Source organism: Fusarium solani (assembly GCF_023522795.1).
Source record: "Fusarium solani strain SB1 chromosome Unknown bctg00000010, whole genome shotgun sequence".
NCBI lineage: Eukaryota > Fungi > Ascomycota > Sordariomycetes > Hypocreales > Nectriaceae > Fusarium > Fusarium solani.
Genome location: NW_027072147.1, coordinates 2,492,595 through 2,509,674, shown reverse-complemented (window position 1 = coordinate 2,509,674; position 17,080 = coordinate 2,492,595). Strand labels below are relative to the sequence as shown.

Below are 17,080 nucleotides of genomic sequence, written 5' to 3'. Positions count from 1 at the left end.
CTCACCGTCCTGAAGCGAGCCGTGCCCCATGTCAAAAGTACCGTTGACTATTTGGCCTAATGCAAGTTTATCAGCCCGTATGTCTCAGTTAGAAACTCTAGATCAGACCACCCCACGTTATCGTCCAGAAGCAACAAGGTCATGTGCGTGTCGTCGTTCTCAGCTGTGGGGGTCCACGGGAAGAGACCCGACAGTGGAGATGTCGTGGTGTTCTGTATCGGCGGTGAAGATGGCAGTATCGAAGCTCCCTGCATTCCTTATAGGCCCATAGTCAATCTTGAGACATAGAGGGAATTTCTGACGCTCCCAGGGTCATCAGCCAAAGAGTTGCATGTTGTACCCTCTGATACCTAACACAAAGAGTTACTCAGACAAGCCAAAGTGAGAAGTGCGGGCTTCATTGAGATCACGGTCCAGTTTTTAATGGAAACCAACCGAGAATGTAGCAGAGCAAAATTCGCCCATCCTTTGGCAGAAAACGACCTCTCCCCCTTACATATACGGTGGACCTATGTCTGGGCCTAACTCCAGTTCATCCAACGGCCGCCTTGAAACATAAAAATTCTCCAACAACGGCTTCAGTTCCGAATGGCCGTCTGATAGGCTTTCGCATTCTGCGCTTTGTCCTCTCACTAGCACTGCCAGGGTCGATTGGCTCAACTTTGTCTCTTCAGGTCCCTATGTCGGCTCACCCAACTTGGGCCTTACGCATTGTTAGACTTGTAGCTTCTGGCATTTTCATGATGATACTTCAGTTTTTATATATAACTATTAAATCGCTTCTTTCAGCATTTCTTCACCGAGTCTTTCTGAGAGTATCGGCGGATGTAGTCGTCAACACCAGCCGGCAGATCGGGGCTATTTGTGGGGCCGCTCCGGATCGCGCTCACGGTCGCCGTGAGTGGCCGGCACTTGACCCGATGTCTCGAAAAGGCAAGTCTTGGTTAGGAGGTCATGGTCGGGGGTGAGGCCCTAGTTCTTCTTGTTCATATTTCTGTCTTGCGAGAGTCATCTCGATTGTTGGTGTGCCATTGTTTAATCCCATGTCTTGAAAGGGTTGAAGCACATGTCACGTTGGGAGAGCGTTGAATCTCAATTATGCCTTGAGGTTAAAGCAACGTCAAGGCGAAAATGGACAAACTCTCACACAATATTTACAACTCAGATAATACTTACCTAGGGCACCGGGATAGACAACAGACAAGAATGATGTCTAGACCACGAGACTCCTCGGGCTCTAGGGTAAATGAAGGCTAGCTCAATCCCACTCGGAAGAGTCTCGACTTGAGCGGTGTCTGAAGTCCGCATAACGTAACAAAACCATGATCTGATGATGAAGCACGAAGAATCCGAGCCGCCGGTCGCGGGGATTTTCTTTGTCCGAGTCATTCTCGGGTCTACGAAGCCGAGAGGAAGAACCACAATTGTATGGCCCGACTCTGAGAACTAAACAACAGCCATTTCAACGCTGGCCGTAGGATTCAAGAAACATCCAACACTCGCAGAAAACAACAAAACCTCGGCATCTCGAGATCTGTCTAGGGTAGGCCATACTAGCAACACCCATGTCCGGAGCCTACCGAAAACCGCGGGCACATCCTTGAACCTGTGATCAGCCAGCCCCTTCACCCTGGCCTGACAAACACCAAGCAACGTTGCAACTCCAGTGGACACTCCCGGCACATGACAGTTTCCCTCTGCGATGGAGACATTCGAAACCGCATGGTTACCTATTCCCATGATCTGATGAGGTCCCTTGGAACGCTTTTACCGCAACTTCAACACGCAAACACAGGATCGCGACACAAAAGCCGCAACAGCGAGCAATTGCCCATTCATCAGCCTCGCAAGCCACACAACTTCTGGAGAAAACTGCTGGCCTTTTCGGTCCGATCCAATTCGCGCCAGGGTCGTTTGGGCTTAGTCTGGGGGAGAAAGGACAAGGGGGGTGGCCTTGGCTCCAGCTGCAAAGTGCGCTTCTCCGCGTTGAAAAGAAACGAACGGGGGTACGGCAGATTACGCGGAGGAGGCGCCCTCATGCAACGCGGGACCAAGTGAAAACAAGAATGCCTGATCCAGTTCCCTTTTTCTCGAAAGAGTCGCGAATATCATCATCGTTCATGGAAACAACTTTGCTAGTGCCGGAACTGCCGCACGATTCATGCAAACGCCAACTGCCCGCCCCTTCGCAAATTGCTCCACAGCTCAACGTAAAAAGCACACGAGCAGGTTCTTCTCGAAGCTCACGCTAGATCACGGCCTGTCCGGCAGCTACTGCACGATGAGGCCACTGGTCGTGCAGGCGGTGATGAGATTGGCCTGGGAAGGACGAGTTACCCCCCGCTTCGCCAGAGGTATACAGTGCGTTGCCGACTTCGCAAACGAGAGCGTCTTACTGGTCGGATGGGCGCACTGTGGTGGCTGATGCTTTCTCTCTAGTACAGGAGGACAGGGATCGGTGACAATGACGGAGCGGATTTGAGGAAGCGATAGCTGTGTAAGGCCAGAGGCAACAGCAATGGGGTATTGCGATCTATCTATAACTTGTAGGTATCTCTAAACAAAGAAAGTCTATGTCGTGGTCGTGAGAGTGGGGATTATCACCTGATGTCAACGGCTGGCTTTCCTAGCCCCTACTTCTCAATAGGATCTGATATCTCTTGTCTCGACTCTTTCTGACAGAGTCTCCCAAACTCGCTTAGAATCAAGGGCACATCAAGCTGTTGAGTGTTAATGAGATACTCGCCCTCTTGTCGTCGAGCGAGCTTGATCGCCTTTCGTGCGCCAGAGTGTACAAGCGTACGGATACTCTGGTAGATGCCGTGGCCTGGGTATGCCACGACTCCAAGAGTTGCTGCCAGAACTGTTAGTCTCGTTAAACATGGGACACGAGCTGAAAGATACGCACCTGAAGCTGTCTTGGTCGCCATACCAACCACGCCTTTGCCGACACCTTTGGCAGCGCCAAGCGCACCACCATCCTTGCCCCCCTTGTAAGGCTGCACGAACAAATCGGCAAAGCCCTCAGAGATTCCCCGGACAAAGTTGACGCCCCCCACACGAGCACCCGACTGCCAGTCGTGGATCGGCTCGTTCTCGGGAACATCTTCACCGTAGAGCTTGGGCACGGCACGACATCCTTCCGTGATGGCGAGCGGCAGATCTACGTAGAAGCCGCGGCCGTACGACTTGAAGAATCCGCCAACTCCTGATGCTGATGCAGAGGCTACTGCGCCGGCTGTCTTCCATCCACTTCCGCTGCCACCGTGTGAGGTGTGTGGTCTGGATATGCTGCCATGCTCCGACGGGGCTGGTGAGAGATGAGGACTTGCGGACTCAGGGGCTTCGTTGGCCATAAGGGTCCTTTGGCGTTCTTGATATGCTTGAATTGGCCTTGTGATAATGCCGGTGGTGGCTTTGGCCATGTCAGTTGATGTGCCGAGCATAGATGAGACAGTCCCGGTCAAGGGATCCCATCGCCGGTTGACGATCCTGATAGTCTTGGTCTCGTTTCTGCAACTGTCAGCCAAGGGCTCATGGTTCACGCTGTCAGGCAACATACATAGCTAGCTTCTTGTGGTCAACCTTGAGATGCTGAAACAGGACACCAGCCGCTGCCTTGGACAACCTAATCTGCTTGCCTCCTCGCTTAAACAGCCACACGGCAGGCTGATTGTGCAGGATGTCGCACTGCAGGTTCTCCAAAGGTAGGTTGGCATGGAACGATCGCACCGCAGTGACGACGCCATTCTCCCTCCTCATGCGGTGCGAGATCTCGGCAGCGGCTGAGGCAGCCTCTGGCGTGAGACAGAACTGGATGGCCTCGGCGAGGTTGTCCACGTTGAGCTGCTTGTGGGGAATTGGAAGGGGTCCTGCCCCTGATGCCGCAACCATCTCGCCCCAGAATGGTTGACTGCAGGACGTTAGCGAGAGACTGTACTTGGGGTAGGTGATACGAACTCTCCAAAGAAGGGAACAATAGTCGTTGGTCGACCGTTGAGAAGACCACAGGCCGTTGTCCCCGCGCCACCATGGTGAAAGACGGCAGACACTTGTGTAAAGAGCCACTCATGTGGACAATCTCCCAAGAAAAAGATATCCTTCTCTTCTGTGCCGCCGAGATTACTCCATCCTCGAGAAATAATGGCTCGGACACCTGTCCTATGCACAGCCTCGACGAGAATTTTGGTCATACGCTCAGGATCATCAATGACAATACTGCCGAAGCCGATGTAGATGGGACGAGGGCCTTGAGCCAAGAAGTCTGCGAGGTCGGGAGGAGGTGTATAGTTGGGAGGTTCTCTGAAAAAGAAGCCGCAAACATCTGATCTCGTCAGTCTTGTTAGTTAAAATTGATCAATTGACATACCGATATAAGATGGCCAGTCTGCTGGCTTTCCGACCAACGCTGGCGACCAGCAATATGTGAAAGGGATCTTGAGAGTTTCAGCAAGCAGAGGACCCTCAGACAAGGGTACAGGCTCAAGATCAATCGTCTTGCGCCAATCATTGATAACATCACCCAAACTAACCATGTCAGTCAGTATCCATGCAACCGAAAGCTTCCAAACACTTACCCCTGCCAGGTCAGCCACTCCACCACGCTGTATGAAACATAGTTGGCTGTCTCTTGATCCATAACCGACTTGCTTCCAAACTTCAGATTCGCTAGGGGATGCGAAAAGCTCCTCGTGCTGGTCCAGGGCATGGTGAACATTAAATGGACCGGGATGCTCATCGCCTGCGCGCAGTGGACGTGGGCGAAGCTAGGAGGGTTCGCTATGATGGCGTCGGCAACAAATGGACGCCCACTGATAGGGTCTGGCTGAAGACATGACTGCCAGCAACCATCTAGCATCTCGGCCACCATAACACGCTTCTTTTGGATATCTCCGCCGCGGAGACTCTTCAAGCTGGGTATCAAGCCGGGGTTCTTGACCATGTACGCCATCAATTCCGAGGGATTGCCGCCGATCGGATAGAACTCGAGCCCAGCGTCGCGGACAAACTTGTCAAAGACATTGTGTGTGGCTAGACGCACTCGGTGGCCATGCTTCTGGAGCTCGCAGCCTAGGGCGACAAATGGTTGGACATCGCCGCGGCTCCCGACGACTTGAATGACGATATTGAGCTTAATGGGAAATTGGTGAAATATTGACGACTCTCCTTTCTGCTCAGGAAACTGGGAGTATTCTGGGGATCCAGACTCCTCTTCGGTTGGGAGAGGCGCCTTGAAGTCGGGGATGAAACGGGAAAGGGCACGGCAGAAGCGCGAGTTGACATCGACGTCGATTCGACCATCGTCTATCGACCATTAGCGGGGTAACGAGGGGTTAAGTTGAGCAACGTACTGGTTACCGAAGTCGTTTGCTGCAGATTATTCCCGATCGCAGCCTCGTAGGAAGGAAGGTTATCTTCAGGAATGACGGCCTCTGGTAGGTCGCTGTACGGAGATGCTGGCACCCCCGTGCTGTCATGGGATCCCTTGAAATACGCCATGGATCTTGAGTTAGGCTATCGAGCTTGGGAAAGAACAAAGAAGATTGGGACCCTTGAAGAAGACCATAGCTGGGGAAAGCATTAAGCTTGTATTAAAGCAAGCTCCAGAGCTAGCTAGCCCACACACCGCATCCATTGCATTGCCATCTTTGTTCCGCGCATTCGGACAAGAGCGCGGCTTTCATGTCAGGGGCAACGACGCGCGACGTCATGCTCGGCCCAACTGCCGCGGGTGCGCGTATCGAATATGCATAGGGCTGATGGACGAGTCGTGATCCTAGCTTGCTCTATTTGCGGCTTCATGGCGTGTCCGGTTGGTGGTTGAGATGTGATATACGCGTATACTGACCGTGTTGTGGAGAGTTGAAACTCCACCAAAGTCTGCATTTGCACGCTATTTTTTAGTGGATCGCCGTCCGCAGTATCTATCCGCGTATAGAGATGCATCAAACATTGAATACGTTCATGTCGAAATAGGAGGGCAACGCCAGCATAAATACGTTTCCACGTAAAGATGGATATATATTCTAGCCAAGACCTCGATTCCTCGGGTTTTCCTGTTCCAAACTCCCCGACAAGCTCCTCGTGTTCGTAAACACCAACATCCGGAACCTGGACAACAGACGACCTGGGACACGAGAACGTCAACATCCAGTAGCCCATCATGGCCGGCGATAGCAGCTCAGACGCCTCCGAGGGGTATGTCTTTTACAACTACAACCCGTCGATGCCCGCGGCCGTCATCTTCATTGTTGTTTTTGGTCTCGCAGCGATTCTCCACACCTGGCAGCTCCTCCGCAGCCGGACATGGTACTTCATTCCGTTCTTGATCGGATGTCTATGTAGGTTGCGACGCGTGCTCTCCTGAAGATATTTGCTGATAACGTTGTAGTCGAGACAGTTGGCTATATTGGCCGTGCTCTATCAGCGAACGAAGCCCCCGATTTCACCAAGAACCCGTACATCATTCAGTCTATCCTGCTTCTGCTGGGACCGGCGCTGTATGCGGCGTCCATCTACATGATCCTCGGCCGTCTTATCAACCTTCTCGATGCTGGAGACCTTTCCATGATTAGCACCCGATGGTTGACAGGGGTGTTTGTCACTGGCGACGTCTTGTCCTTCTTTGCCCAAGGCGGAGGTACGTTGTGATTACAAGACAAAACTCCAAAAATGCTAACCTAGACTAGGCGGCGGCATGCTCGCAACGGCCAAGGACAAGGACGCCGTCAAGAGAGGCGAAAACATCATCGTTGGAGGTCTGGGCATTCAGATCCTCTTCTTCGGCTTCTTCATGGTCGTCACCCTCGTCTTCCACCTTCGAATCCGCCGACAGCCCACCCAAAAGTCCCTCGAGATCACGACGCCCTGGAAGAAGCTCCTCTACGTCCTCTACGCGACCAGCTTCCTCATTCTCGTGCGATCCGTGTTTCGCGTTGCTGAATATGTCATGGGCAAGGACAGCGAACTCCAGTCCAAGGAGTATTGGATCTACATCTTTGATGCTCTCCTCATGGCCCTCGCAGCTTGGCTTCTCAACTGGTTCCATCCTAGCAGGGTCATCAACAAGGCCATGGATGCGAAGCGGATCGCTAGTTCCGAAGAGTATGTGATGGAGAGCCAGCCGTATGAAGGCCAGCGACCCAGACGCCATTCTCACTCGCGACGTCACTCACGGACTCATTCGCGTTCTCACTCTCGCTCCCACTCGCACTCGGGGCACTCGCACTCTCAGTCGAAGCCTTCGCATCACAGGGACGAATACTACCAGTAAGGGGTAACGGGGCTAGCGTGTGCTAAGGGAATGAGAAAGTGCCGGACCCACGACGGGATGCTCTCCAAGGGCTGGTAGAGCTGGCCGCGTCAAAGCGGGATGGACGAGCTATCAGATTTAGTGGGGGAAGCGAAACTTGGACTTTATGAGGAATCAATAACTAGGGATCAGACTGTCCTGCTGATAGTCTTTCATTTACAAGCGAGCAAGGCAGGTGCCATAGCATAGCCCATCGTGTCTGAGATGGTTGCTTCTTTATCGTATAATCAATACCAACCCGGCGTTAAGGAGATTTGCGTGGATACCCATCGTGAGGAACTGGAAACTGCATCGAGATCGATCAAGTCAATGAGAGACATTAAACCAGAGTTTCGAGCAAAAACCGACGACGATCGGTCCCAGGAACCCGTATCGACAACCCAACAATGCGGTTCCGCAACCGCATCAAAGGCAATGGTATGCCCTGCCGCTCGTGGGCAGCAGGTGAGAGACAGTCTTGATGGGACCTTCATCTCGGCTACAGCACAGTGAGGCTTGGGCCAGGCGAGCAAGCTGGGTTGAGACGACATGTTTCACGACGGCTCAGGACAAACATGATATGGAAGGCCCAAGCTATTTGATAGCTACTGACTGACAGCTGAATGTTTCGGATGATCTCTTGCATGCCTTGGGAAACGTGGGGAGACGGTGGGCTTCTGAGGGGCCCAGGGACGGCATCTCTGAGACATGGGGGGGCTAAGGGACGGCAAGAGATTCCAGAGAGGCGGAATAGTATCAGTATCTTTTGCATGAGTAATCCGACGTCTCGGATGACCACGAGAGCAGGCCAGAGACGGCATCTAGATGATGTTGTTGAGGTGGCGCAAGTCAGCAGTGAGGAGATGGTAAGCTGCCTGGAGAGTAGATTCTCGAAGCTGCAAGGTGTAATCTTTTATCTCAACAGAAACCGTTGTGAGGTTTAGCAAAGAGGAGGTTTCTCAGAGCTGCATGATTTGGAATGCAATTCTCGAGGTTTACACAAGGCAAGGCGACAAGTTGAAGCCAATAGAAGCCATCTCTCCCCCGAAAGCGATCGGCTGGGTAACCGTTGCCGAGCCGAGGCTGGCGGGCAAAGACCACGATACGCGAGTCAAGTGGAACTAGCGACGAACAAGAAAATGGCAGAAAAGAAACGAGAGAGATGCCAAGACGAGCCAGCGAGAGAAGGCACAAATTGATTACGTAGATATCAGACACGGTGCGGTTGGGAAAGCAAGAGAAAAGTCAAAATCATGCCAACAAGATGCGTGTGTGAGTGAGTGTGCGAGAGAACACCTCTCCGCTGTAGAAACTTTAGACACGGCGCCCGGGGAACGCCGGACGGCCTGAGCGATGCTGGATATTGATAATAAATGTCTGAGAAAAGTCCACTAGAAATCTGAGTCTCTGGGGCCCTGAGATTACAAAACAGCTTAGACAAGAGATTAAAAAATCTCATTCATTCTGGTGCTTGACGGTGGCTTTGACTGGCGGTTTCGTTTCTGAACCACGCGCCTAGAGTCTGTGCCAAAAGGTCCAAAATTGCACTGTGATGCTCGGGTGCGACGTTACAGGAGGGCTCTGCACTGTGCTGTGTGGCGGTGATGATTGCCTTGCGCCACCGACGGAATCCAAAAGTTCCCCAGCTCTAGACGCTCACTGGATGGCCAGGAGCTTGTATACAGTGTCATATCCGAGCACACCACTTCTGACGGACGGTCGGGACACACGGGCCCGCCCCCAGTGCGCCTCTTTTGTGCTTCGCTCTGGGGACCCTGGCTCCCTCTTAGCCCCCTGTAGCCTGTAGCCTCTAGCCAGCCGTAGCCTGCCTTCCTTTCCGCTTTGGCACTGTCTGTTCGCTGCTAATTTCTCCAACGCCCCTTCCCCCTTTGGGATGTCTCGCCCGTCCGCTGGTTGTACCTTCCTTGGTCTGCTGTCTCGTTTCTGGGACGGGTGGTACGAGCGAAAAGTGAGGGCTCAAGTCTCCCTCCACCCATTCCTAGTGGAGAGGTACATTCTCGTCCATGCCTCCCTCGTCCCATCCCGTCGTCACTCTCTCCCGTCTCTCTGGGTTCCTTCCTCGTTCCCACCCCCGGTCTCGCCTTGCAGTTGGCTTGGCCCTGGGCCCTTCCTCGAAATCTCCTTCTCTTTCAGTCTCCATCTCTCACCTCATCTTCCCGTCTGCCCATCCCGTCCTGATTCTAATCCTTCCACATCCACTCTCTTCTCTCACCTCCAGACAAAACATCCCCAACCAACTCTCGCCATACTCTTTTACGCTTCGAATTCTTACGAATAGAACAACTGATCACAGCCACCTGCGTGCTCGACCGACCGCCACGACTTCTCTCGCGCTTGCTGGCCAACCCATGATCCCCCGCATTATGGTTCAAGGCGAAAGGGCCGAATAACCTGCATCTTCAGCAAATCCTATCGAACCAACCCCCGCCTCGTACTTCCACCACTTCCGATACACCATCGAAACCGAAGGACACTTATCAACCCCCCGCAAATCCCCCGGACTTTGGGTTGACGCGAACTCGTTCTGGCAAATCCCAGATTCCTGGAACATTCTTGACACCGCGTCCGTCCGCCTGGGCGCTCCTCCGCCAACTCAAACTTACTTTCCGCTGTTGGTGATAATCAGGCACAGATCACCATGCCTCAGCCAGTCGTCAAGCGCGCCTGCGATGCTTGCCATCGTCGCAAGGTCAGATGCAATGGCGCTAACCCCTGCCGAAACTGCTCTGGTTCTCAGCTATTGTGCACCTACAATGCGATTCCTCAGAAGAAGGGGCCCAAGGGCTCTCGTGCGAAGGTCATCAGCGAGCTGAGAGAGACTCAGCGACAAACCAGCCTGGCCGCCAAGGTCCATCAGAGACTGACTGGCGCGCCCGTCACACCTCAGAATTATGGTCCCGAACCATCGACTGGCCTCCTATCCAACGAGTTCATGAAGGACTGCCTCCGATATTTCTTTGACAACGTTTACGGGCAGATGCCCATTCTCGACAGACGTGCGCTCGAGGAGCACATGACGGTTATGGAACAGGGCCGTGATGTGTATTGCCTGTTGAGCGCTCTCTGCGCATTTGTCATGCTCCAGCCTGGAACTGCGCTGCCCGTCAACGACTCATTCAACCTTGAGCTGCACCCGGGCGCCAACATCGCTGCAAGCCAGCTCCTTCTCGATGAGTGCATCCGGGTCCGGAAAGCCAACGACTACCAAGACTCCATCACCCACTACGTTCTTGTCACCAACTACCTCATCTTTGCTTGCCACTTTGCCCTGGACAACCACGACAAGGCTTGGTTTTATCTGCGTGAGACAAGCACCATGATGCACATGGCCGGCATGCACAAGGAGGACTTCTACTCGTCCCTTGAGCGGGAAGATGCCACACGAAGACGCCACCTTTACTGGCTTGTGCTCATGACGGAGAGATCGTACGCTATCCAGCGTAATCGACCTCAAACTCTCCAGTCTTCGATTCGCCTTCCTGGTGTGGGTGACGAGACGGGAAACCCCAGGATGTTCGATGTCAACACCTTTGCCATTCGCGCAAAGCTTTTTCAGCCATTCGACAACGCTTGTTTGGCAACCTGGAAGAAGGTGCAGAGCCAGTTCTCCGCGGCCCAGATCACAGGGCTCCAGAAGCAACTTCAAGAAGCGGCCATCGCGTTCTCCTGTCAGGATACAAGCCTGGCTGATATGGGAACAAATCAACAGTGGCTCCAAAACCTCATTTGGCAGCTCACTCCCAACAATGGGCCCGACGGTAACGAGGAATATATGGCCCCCTCTCGTCGAGACCTGCTCATGACCATCGCCTCTGGTCTCCCCAGTATGAAGGGCATGGATGTCGTGGGTAGTGGATGCGTAAGTACAAGACATGGTGTGATGGTTGAGCCTGCGGCTAACGAACAAACAGATTGAGAGTCTTCTCCAAGCATGCCATCTTCTGAATGATGTTCTCTATCGTCAACCACACATTCGCCATCCTTATAGTATTGGCCCTCATGATCATCTCCAGCAGCTGCTGCAAATCCTGGGGATGTTGAGACACAGCCACTGGCACTACCTGCCTCTGCTGCTCACCAAGGTGATTGAGGTTCTCCCCCGTCTCACCAACCCGATTCTCCCCAACGCACCAGAGAACTGTCAAATGGCCAACATTGACATTTTCGACGGCTTCGGCAATGCTGGCATGGCGCAGCCTCCGATGGCCATGTACCAGGGTCAGTCGGGCGCGGCTGATGCTCTGGGGCAGCTTCCACTGCCAATGTTCCAGGCCCAGGTCGAGAGGGATTGCAAACCCCCAATGGCCATGTACCAGGGCCAGATGGAGACACCTGACTCTATGGGCCAGATGTCACTGTTCCAGGACCAATCCAGCACACCTGATTCCAAGACACAAGCATCGATGGCGATCTACCAGAACCAGATCACTACGCCAGATTCACTGGCCAACTCGAATGGTGGCAATGGAACACCCCCAGGATCGCAACAGGACAACAATATGAGTTCCTCGTTTGTGACACCGCCCAGCGTTGTCTCACCTGGGATGGAATATCCCCACAACTTGACCAATTTCAATGTATCTGATATGGTCATGAGTCCGATGGGCGACGGAACACCTCCTAACTCGATGAACTACCTGCCAAACCAACAACAGCAGATGTCGATGCAGGGAGATGGGATGTGTCAGCCTCAAATGGACAACATGGCGTCACGGGGCATGCGCAACCAGAGCCTGAATGCTCAGTCCATGTACGACCTGCAACAAACACCAGAAACAGCAGGTAGTTACCAGATGCAAAGCCAAGCGCCCATGACAGGCCAGAGCCAGGCGTCGATGTCACGGCAACGTCAAGCCTCGATGGCTGGGCAGGGCCAAGCATCGATGGGAGTGATGGCCAACGAGATCGACTTTGGCGGGCTGTAGGAATGGCCAAGTCATCTTCAGCAGCTCGATCACTTGATCGTCTGACTCACTGCTGCTTCCCCTCCCTTCTCTTTTCTTTGTCAGCGCACATGTTTAGTTGGTCCTCAAGATGAGTTTTCTTGCTGTCGACTGTATGTATTTGATACGCTCCAATTCCCTTTGTTTGTTGTTTCGGAGGCTGGTCTGTTTTTGACGGCCAAGGTGGTCCAACATCGGATCGGTGTCTTGGCGTTTTGTGCTGTTGGTTATTCTTGGTGTATTGCTTTGTTGATGTCTGTTGGCGCCGTGTACGGAAGGAAAGGAAGAAATGTGCCCGTGCTCACCAGAAGTAAAAGGTCTTGGGAACAAGGACGGGAGTACGGACGGGAGTACTGGGAATGATATACCAGGAATGGGAACTATGTGAAAGGCAAAGAAAGGTCCGACCGAAGAGGCTTGATAGATGCCGAAGAGTAGAAGCTAACTTAGTTTAATCATGTTTTGAATTGAACTGACTGTACGCCACGACTGTGTAATGATTCTGACTTGGTATCTGAGTGTTGGTGTATGTGGTATGGTATCATTATCATAAAGTTGGGCCGACTAGACTCGGTCCTTTTCGTAACATTAACCTATCCCCTCCCCTTGATAGACCTGACGGCCAGTACCTCGATCCTTTCAGCATATAAGCTCATGAGATGGCAGACGGGGTCTCCCCAGATGACGTCTCTCAACTGTTCCTCGAGACATGTGACGGCGACGACGCCTTCATCGATACGCTCTCTTACTGTCTTTCGATCCTTGGGCTTGGCTCGAGGATCCCCCGTTCGCAGAATGACGAGCCGGCCGGCGTTGCTGAGAGTGCAAGGGGGCACATTCCAAACCGGAGGCGGTGGACGAGAGTGACTCTTTCGAGATTTGGAGCTCGACTTTGGTTTCTTTGGTGGTGGTGAAGCAAGCAGCTCTAAAAGACTCCTGACATAGGCCTTGTCGGCACGAACAACTGGATCACCCTCGTTGATGAAGCTGAGAAAGACGCTGTTCCGGAGGTTTGGACGATCGGGCTTGGCCAGCGGGAGGAGGCTCACGGGCGGTGCACCAAAGGTGACGCAGTGGATCTTTTTGAAGCAATTGGATAGGGCGTTGAGCTCGCTCTCGGCCTCGGCCGTCTCGGCCAGCATGTGGGAGTAGAGGAGCGCCGCCACAGCTCCGCCGGCAGAGTGGCCCGTCAGCATAAGGTTATAGCTCGACCGCCGAGGGTCTTCCCTCAGGAGCTGCCGCAGCCGCGCGGCGACGGGCCGGATCATGCTCCGAGCCACCGAGAGGAACCCGGCGTGGCACAGGTTCCCCGGGTCGTCGAGGAACCCCGAAGGGCTTGAAGGGGCGGTTTTGAGGTTGACGGCCCAGTCCATAAACGTTGCTGTGCCCCGGATCGCGAATACGATGGTGCTCATGTGGTCCATTGGTTTGGACTTTATGCACATGGCTTTTGTGCCAGAGAGCCAGTCTGACGATACGTGGGCGTCGAGTTCGCTGCCCCGGGGCTTTTCGTAGACGCGTTGAGAGTACTCGGCGGCGAGGCAGAGGAGTTGCCACGTTGGGAGGTAGCTATAAAGTCAGGATGAATTTTCTTACAAGTAGAAGAGTGACGTACAGGGCTAGAGGGGGGAGATCCGCAGGGAGTTTCGAGTTTGCGTAGAGTTCGACTTTGGAAAAGTAGTTGCCGGAAACCACGGATGTTGCAATATGTGCCTTGTCCTTGTGCTTTATGCGTTTGCTAGATTTGCCAAACGCCTTATCCTGAGATTGTTGCTGCGTAGGAGGAGAAGAATGCCAGCTGAAGAGATCACACTCGTTACCACAGAGCTTCTCATGATCAATAAGCGTCATGACATTGTTGAACCGGCTGTAAACATCGGCATAAACGGCATTAGTCGTCTGAGCGCATCCATGCCAAGCTGACATGCCATCATCGTAGAGCTGAGTAAAAGGAACGACATCCTTGGCGAGGTTGACCATGGAACCCGTGAGTCTCGAAAGAGAAGTATGATGATGAACCTGTTGTTGTTGAGGTTGCTGCTGACTCCCAAGATAATAATGTTGATTCACAATAACAGGCTGATACCCGTTCCAGGCTGGAGGAGCCGGGAGGTGACCGGCAGGTCTGAATTGAGGTTGCGATTGACTTGCATAGCCGTGAGAGTACGGGTAATTCGGAGGAGGCGGAAGAAGAAGTTGAGGCTGAGGTGGTAGTTGTTGTTGTTGAGGACGAGGAGGTCCGTAGACGTTTGGAGGATCGAGCATACACGGCTTCTTCTGCTTCTTGGTCTTGGATGAGCTACTACTGCTCTTGCTCTTCTTCTTCACCTTGTTTGTCTTGACGAACCAGCCCATGGCGAAGGTTGGACGAGTATCGTCAATGTCATTTCAAGCTTTGAGCTGGAAATAAACAAACGTCACACAGAGGGTGAAAAGGAAGAGGAGAAAAAGAAACAAGGCTTGAAAGAAGGCGATAAACAAATCGCACATGACACACACACACACACGCTCACGCTCTGCCGAAAAAGGATGGATGCCTTCAAACTGCCCATCAATCGCCAATAGGATATTCTTAGCAACAACGCTTGCTTAGAACAAGCCTGCCGATCAAGTTCGACAGGGGGGTTGACACCGCCAAAATCCCCCCATCGTGATGCATACACATGACTGCGAGTCCATGTCCGCGTTATTCTGTCACTTCCATAGGCTCTCTCCAAGGCTCAGTGGCTCTGCTCACAACACCGCCTCCGACGCCCGTGATTCGCCGCAACCCCAGCGAGTAACAAGCCAATCAGATGCATGGCGAGCCACGAGGTGGTTGGGTTCGCCCAGGGGAGGAGAGGGGAAGCGATGACTGCCCAGGGGCAGGATTGGTTCAGTCTTCAGCTGGGACTGCAGCTTCTAAGCCCGGGTATGCAAAGGAAGAGAGCTCTGCAGAAGGATGGGTGCATTGGGGAGCAGCTTCAATGGCTTTGTAGAGGCCATTGTTGATCAAGGCTTATCGAGTGAGCCTTTGCAGACTGAGACATTGTTGACTGTGCATGACGCTCACCATGATGCCACTGCTCACTCGGCCAACCTGTTGCAGGATTACATGACATTGCCTTCCTGCAGCCATTGTCTAGGTATCCGTACATACTCGAGCACTGCATCATGTATGTGCAACGGACTTAGCACAGCCGTTGCCTCCGTCGCAAAAACAATCCATGACACCATCCAGGGGTCGACCTCTACCCGCTATACCCCTTTTGTAAGAAACGCTAACCTTGTTTCGTATTCCTTTGTAAACCGCGCTAACCTCGTTTCGTATTCCTTCAACGCTATACCCTTTGTCGTATTCACAGGTTATCTGATTCATTGAGAGATGCCGAATGTCAAGGAGATACTGAATAATCTTCGCGAGAATGATGAATCTCGTGGAGAATGTCTGTTAACTCCGTCTCAGATGTTGAGGTCTAGATTCCTTGTAACCGGTGAATTCTGAGTATAAAAACCCAAGAAGGTGCCCTTGAGATGTGAATAGACAAGACAATCAACCTCATCAAGCAACTCATTCCACCATCTACACTCCCACTTTTACAATGGCTCTCCCTTCCACCATGAAAGGCCTCGTCCTCCACGAGGATGACTCCATCACCTTCGAGACATCCCTCCCCGTCCCCTCCCCAATCCACGGTTCCGCCATCGTCAAGGTCCTCGCCAACCAGGCCAACCCCAACTTCTTCAACATGATCCGTGGTCAGAGCGGCGCTCACCCCTTTACCCAACCGAGGCCTCTAGTCCCAGGTGCTGCTTGTATCGCTCGCGTCGCTGCCGTGGGACCGGATGCCGTCTCTCTCAAGGTCGGCCAGCTCGTCGCCATCGACAACTTTATCCGAGCTCGTGACGATCCCAACGTCAACATCCTCTGGACCATGTCTGATGGACAGACTGAAGAGTCCAAGAAGTTGCATAGGGATGTCTGGCGTGATGGCACCCTCGCCGAATACGCGAGGGCACCTCTTGAGAACCTCTACCCCTTGGATGAGGAAACCCTCTGTGGCCCTGAGAGTGAAGGAGGTCTGGGATACTCGATTGAAGACCTTCTTCACATCATTCCACACAGCGTTCCATTTGGCGGTCTTCGAAGCATCCATCTTGAGCCCGGCGAGACTCTTGTCGTCACCCCCGCCACAGGTCTCTTCTCCGGTGCTACCGTTTCCACCGCCCTCGCCATGGGCGCCAAAGTCATCGCTGTATCTCGCTCCTCCTCCGGCCTAGAAAAGCTCAAGGCCAACTTCCCTTCAGTCCGTACCGTTGTGGCCACTGGCGATGTCAAGGCCGACACCGCCGCCATCCTCGCCGCGTCTGGAAAGAACGCTCCTGACGCATGCATGGAGATTGGCCCTCCTGCGAGCACTGGCAGCACCATTGTCACCTCGTGCATGCTGTCCATCAAGTCCTACGGACGCATCGTCCTCATGGGTGGTCGCGGCGATACCAACCTCCCCTTCCCCTGGCCTCAACTGCTCTTCCGTAACCTCACTGTCAAGGGAGGCTTCATGTATCAGCGTGAGGACGTTCAAAAAATGATCAAGCTGGCTGAGACTGGACAGCTGAAGGTCGGCAAGAAGAACGGCTTCGAAATCGTGTCCTCCTTTTCCTATGAGGATTGGGACAAGTGCGGAGATGCCGCCGTCGAGCACACGGCTTTCGGCAAAATGGTTGTCCTGAAGCCCTGAGTTTGGATTGCTCTCCGAATTATGGACGATGTGTAACAAGTCCCTTGATAGTGTAGTTAGAGATGTATAGGAACCCGATAATCATCATGGCAGAGCCTCTCCTC

At 53.2% G+C, this 17,080-nt stretch overlaps 5 protein-coding genes across 5 annotated transcripts; 3 read left to right on the top strand and 2 right to left on the bottom strand.

Annotated features, from left to right (window-relative positions):
• Nucleotides 1-2,633: 2,633 nt before the first annotated feature.
• Nucleotides 2,634-5,499, bottom strand: MRS44_014871 (uncharacterized protein; the record flags this gene model as incomplete). Its single annotated transcript, XM_065618581.1, has 7 exons — nucleotides 2,634-2,863; nucleotides 2,909-3,513; nucleotides 3,563-3,913; nucleotides 3,961-4,324; nucleotides 4,370-4,527; nucleotides 4,578-5,304; nucleotides 5,352-5,499. 7 exons carry the CDS (start codon nucleotides 5,497-5,499, stop codon nucleotides 2,634-2,636), a joined length of 2,583 nt encoding a protein of 860 aa, XP_065474653.1.
• Nucleotides 5,500-6,163: 664 nt separating this feature from the next.
• On the top strand, nucleotides 6,164-7,273 carry MRS44_014870 (uncharacterized protein; the record flags this gene model as incomplete). Its single annotated transcript, XM_065618580.1, has 3 exons — nucleotides 6,164-6,341; nucleotides 6,392-6,640; nucleotides 6,690-7,273. 3 exons carry the CDS (start codon nucleotides 6,164-6,166, stop codon nucleotides 7,271-7,273), a joined length of 1,011 nt encoding a protein of 336 aa, XP_065474652.1.
• A 2,677-nt stretch (nucleotides 7,274-9,950) lies between these two features.
• Nucleotides 9,951-12,237, top strand: MRS44_014869 (uncharacterized protein; the record flags this gene model as incomplete). Its single annotated transcript, XM_065618579.1, has 2 exons — nucleotides 9,951-11,171; nucleotides 11,224-12,237. The coding sequence occupies 2 exons, from the start codon at nucleotides 9,951-9,953 to the stop codon at nucleotides 12,235-12,237; spliced, it is 2,235 nt and encodes a 744-aa protein (XP_065474651.1).
• A 611-nt stretch (nucleotides 12,238-12,848) lies between these two features.
• On the bottom strand, nucleotides 12,849-14,610 carry MRS44_014868 (uncharacterized protein; the record flags this gene model as incomplete). The annotated part of the gene is made up of 2 exons (XM_046284274.2): nucleotides 12,849-13,824; nucleotides 13,871-14,610. 2 exons carry the CDS (start codon nucleotides 14,608-14,610, stop codon nucleotides 12,849-12,851), a joined length of 1,716 nt encoding a protein of 571 aa, XP_046127961.1.
• Nucleotides 14,611-15,836: 1,226 nt separating this feature from the next.
• MRS44_014867 (uncharacterized protein) lies at nucleotides 15,837-16,976 on the top strand (the record flags this gene model as incomplete). Its single annotated transcript, XM_046281551.2, has 1 exon — nucleotides 15,837-16,976. The coding sequence occupies one exon, from the start codon at nucleotides 15,837-15,839 to the stop codon at nucleotides 16,974-16,976; it is 1,140 nt and encodes a 379-aa protein (XP_046127960.1).
• Between the last annotated feature and the right edge of the window lie 104 nt (nucleotides 16,977-17,080).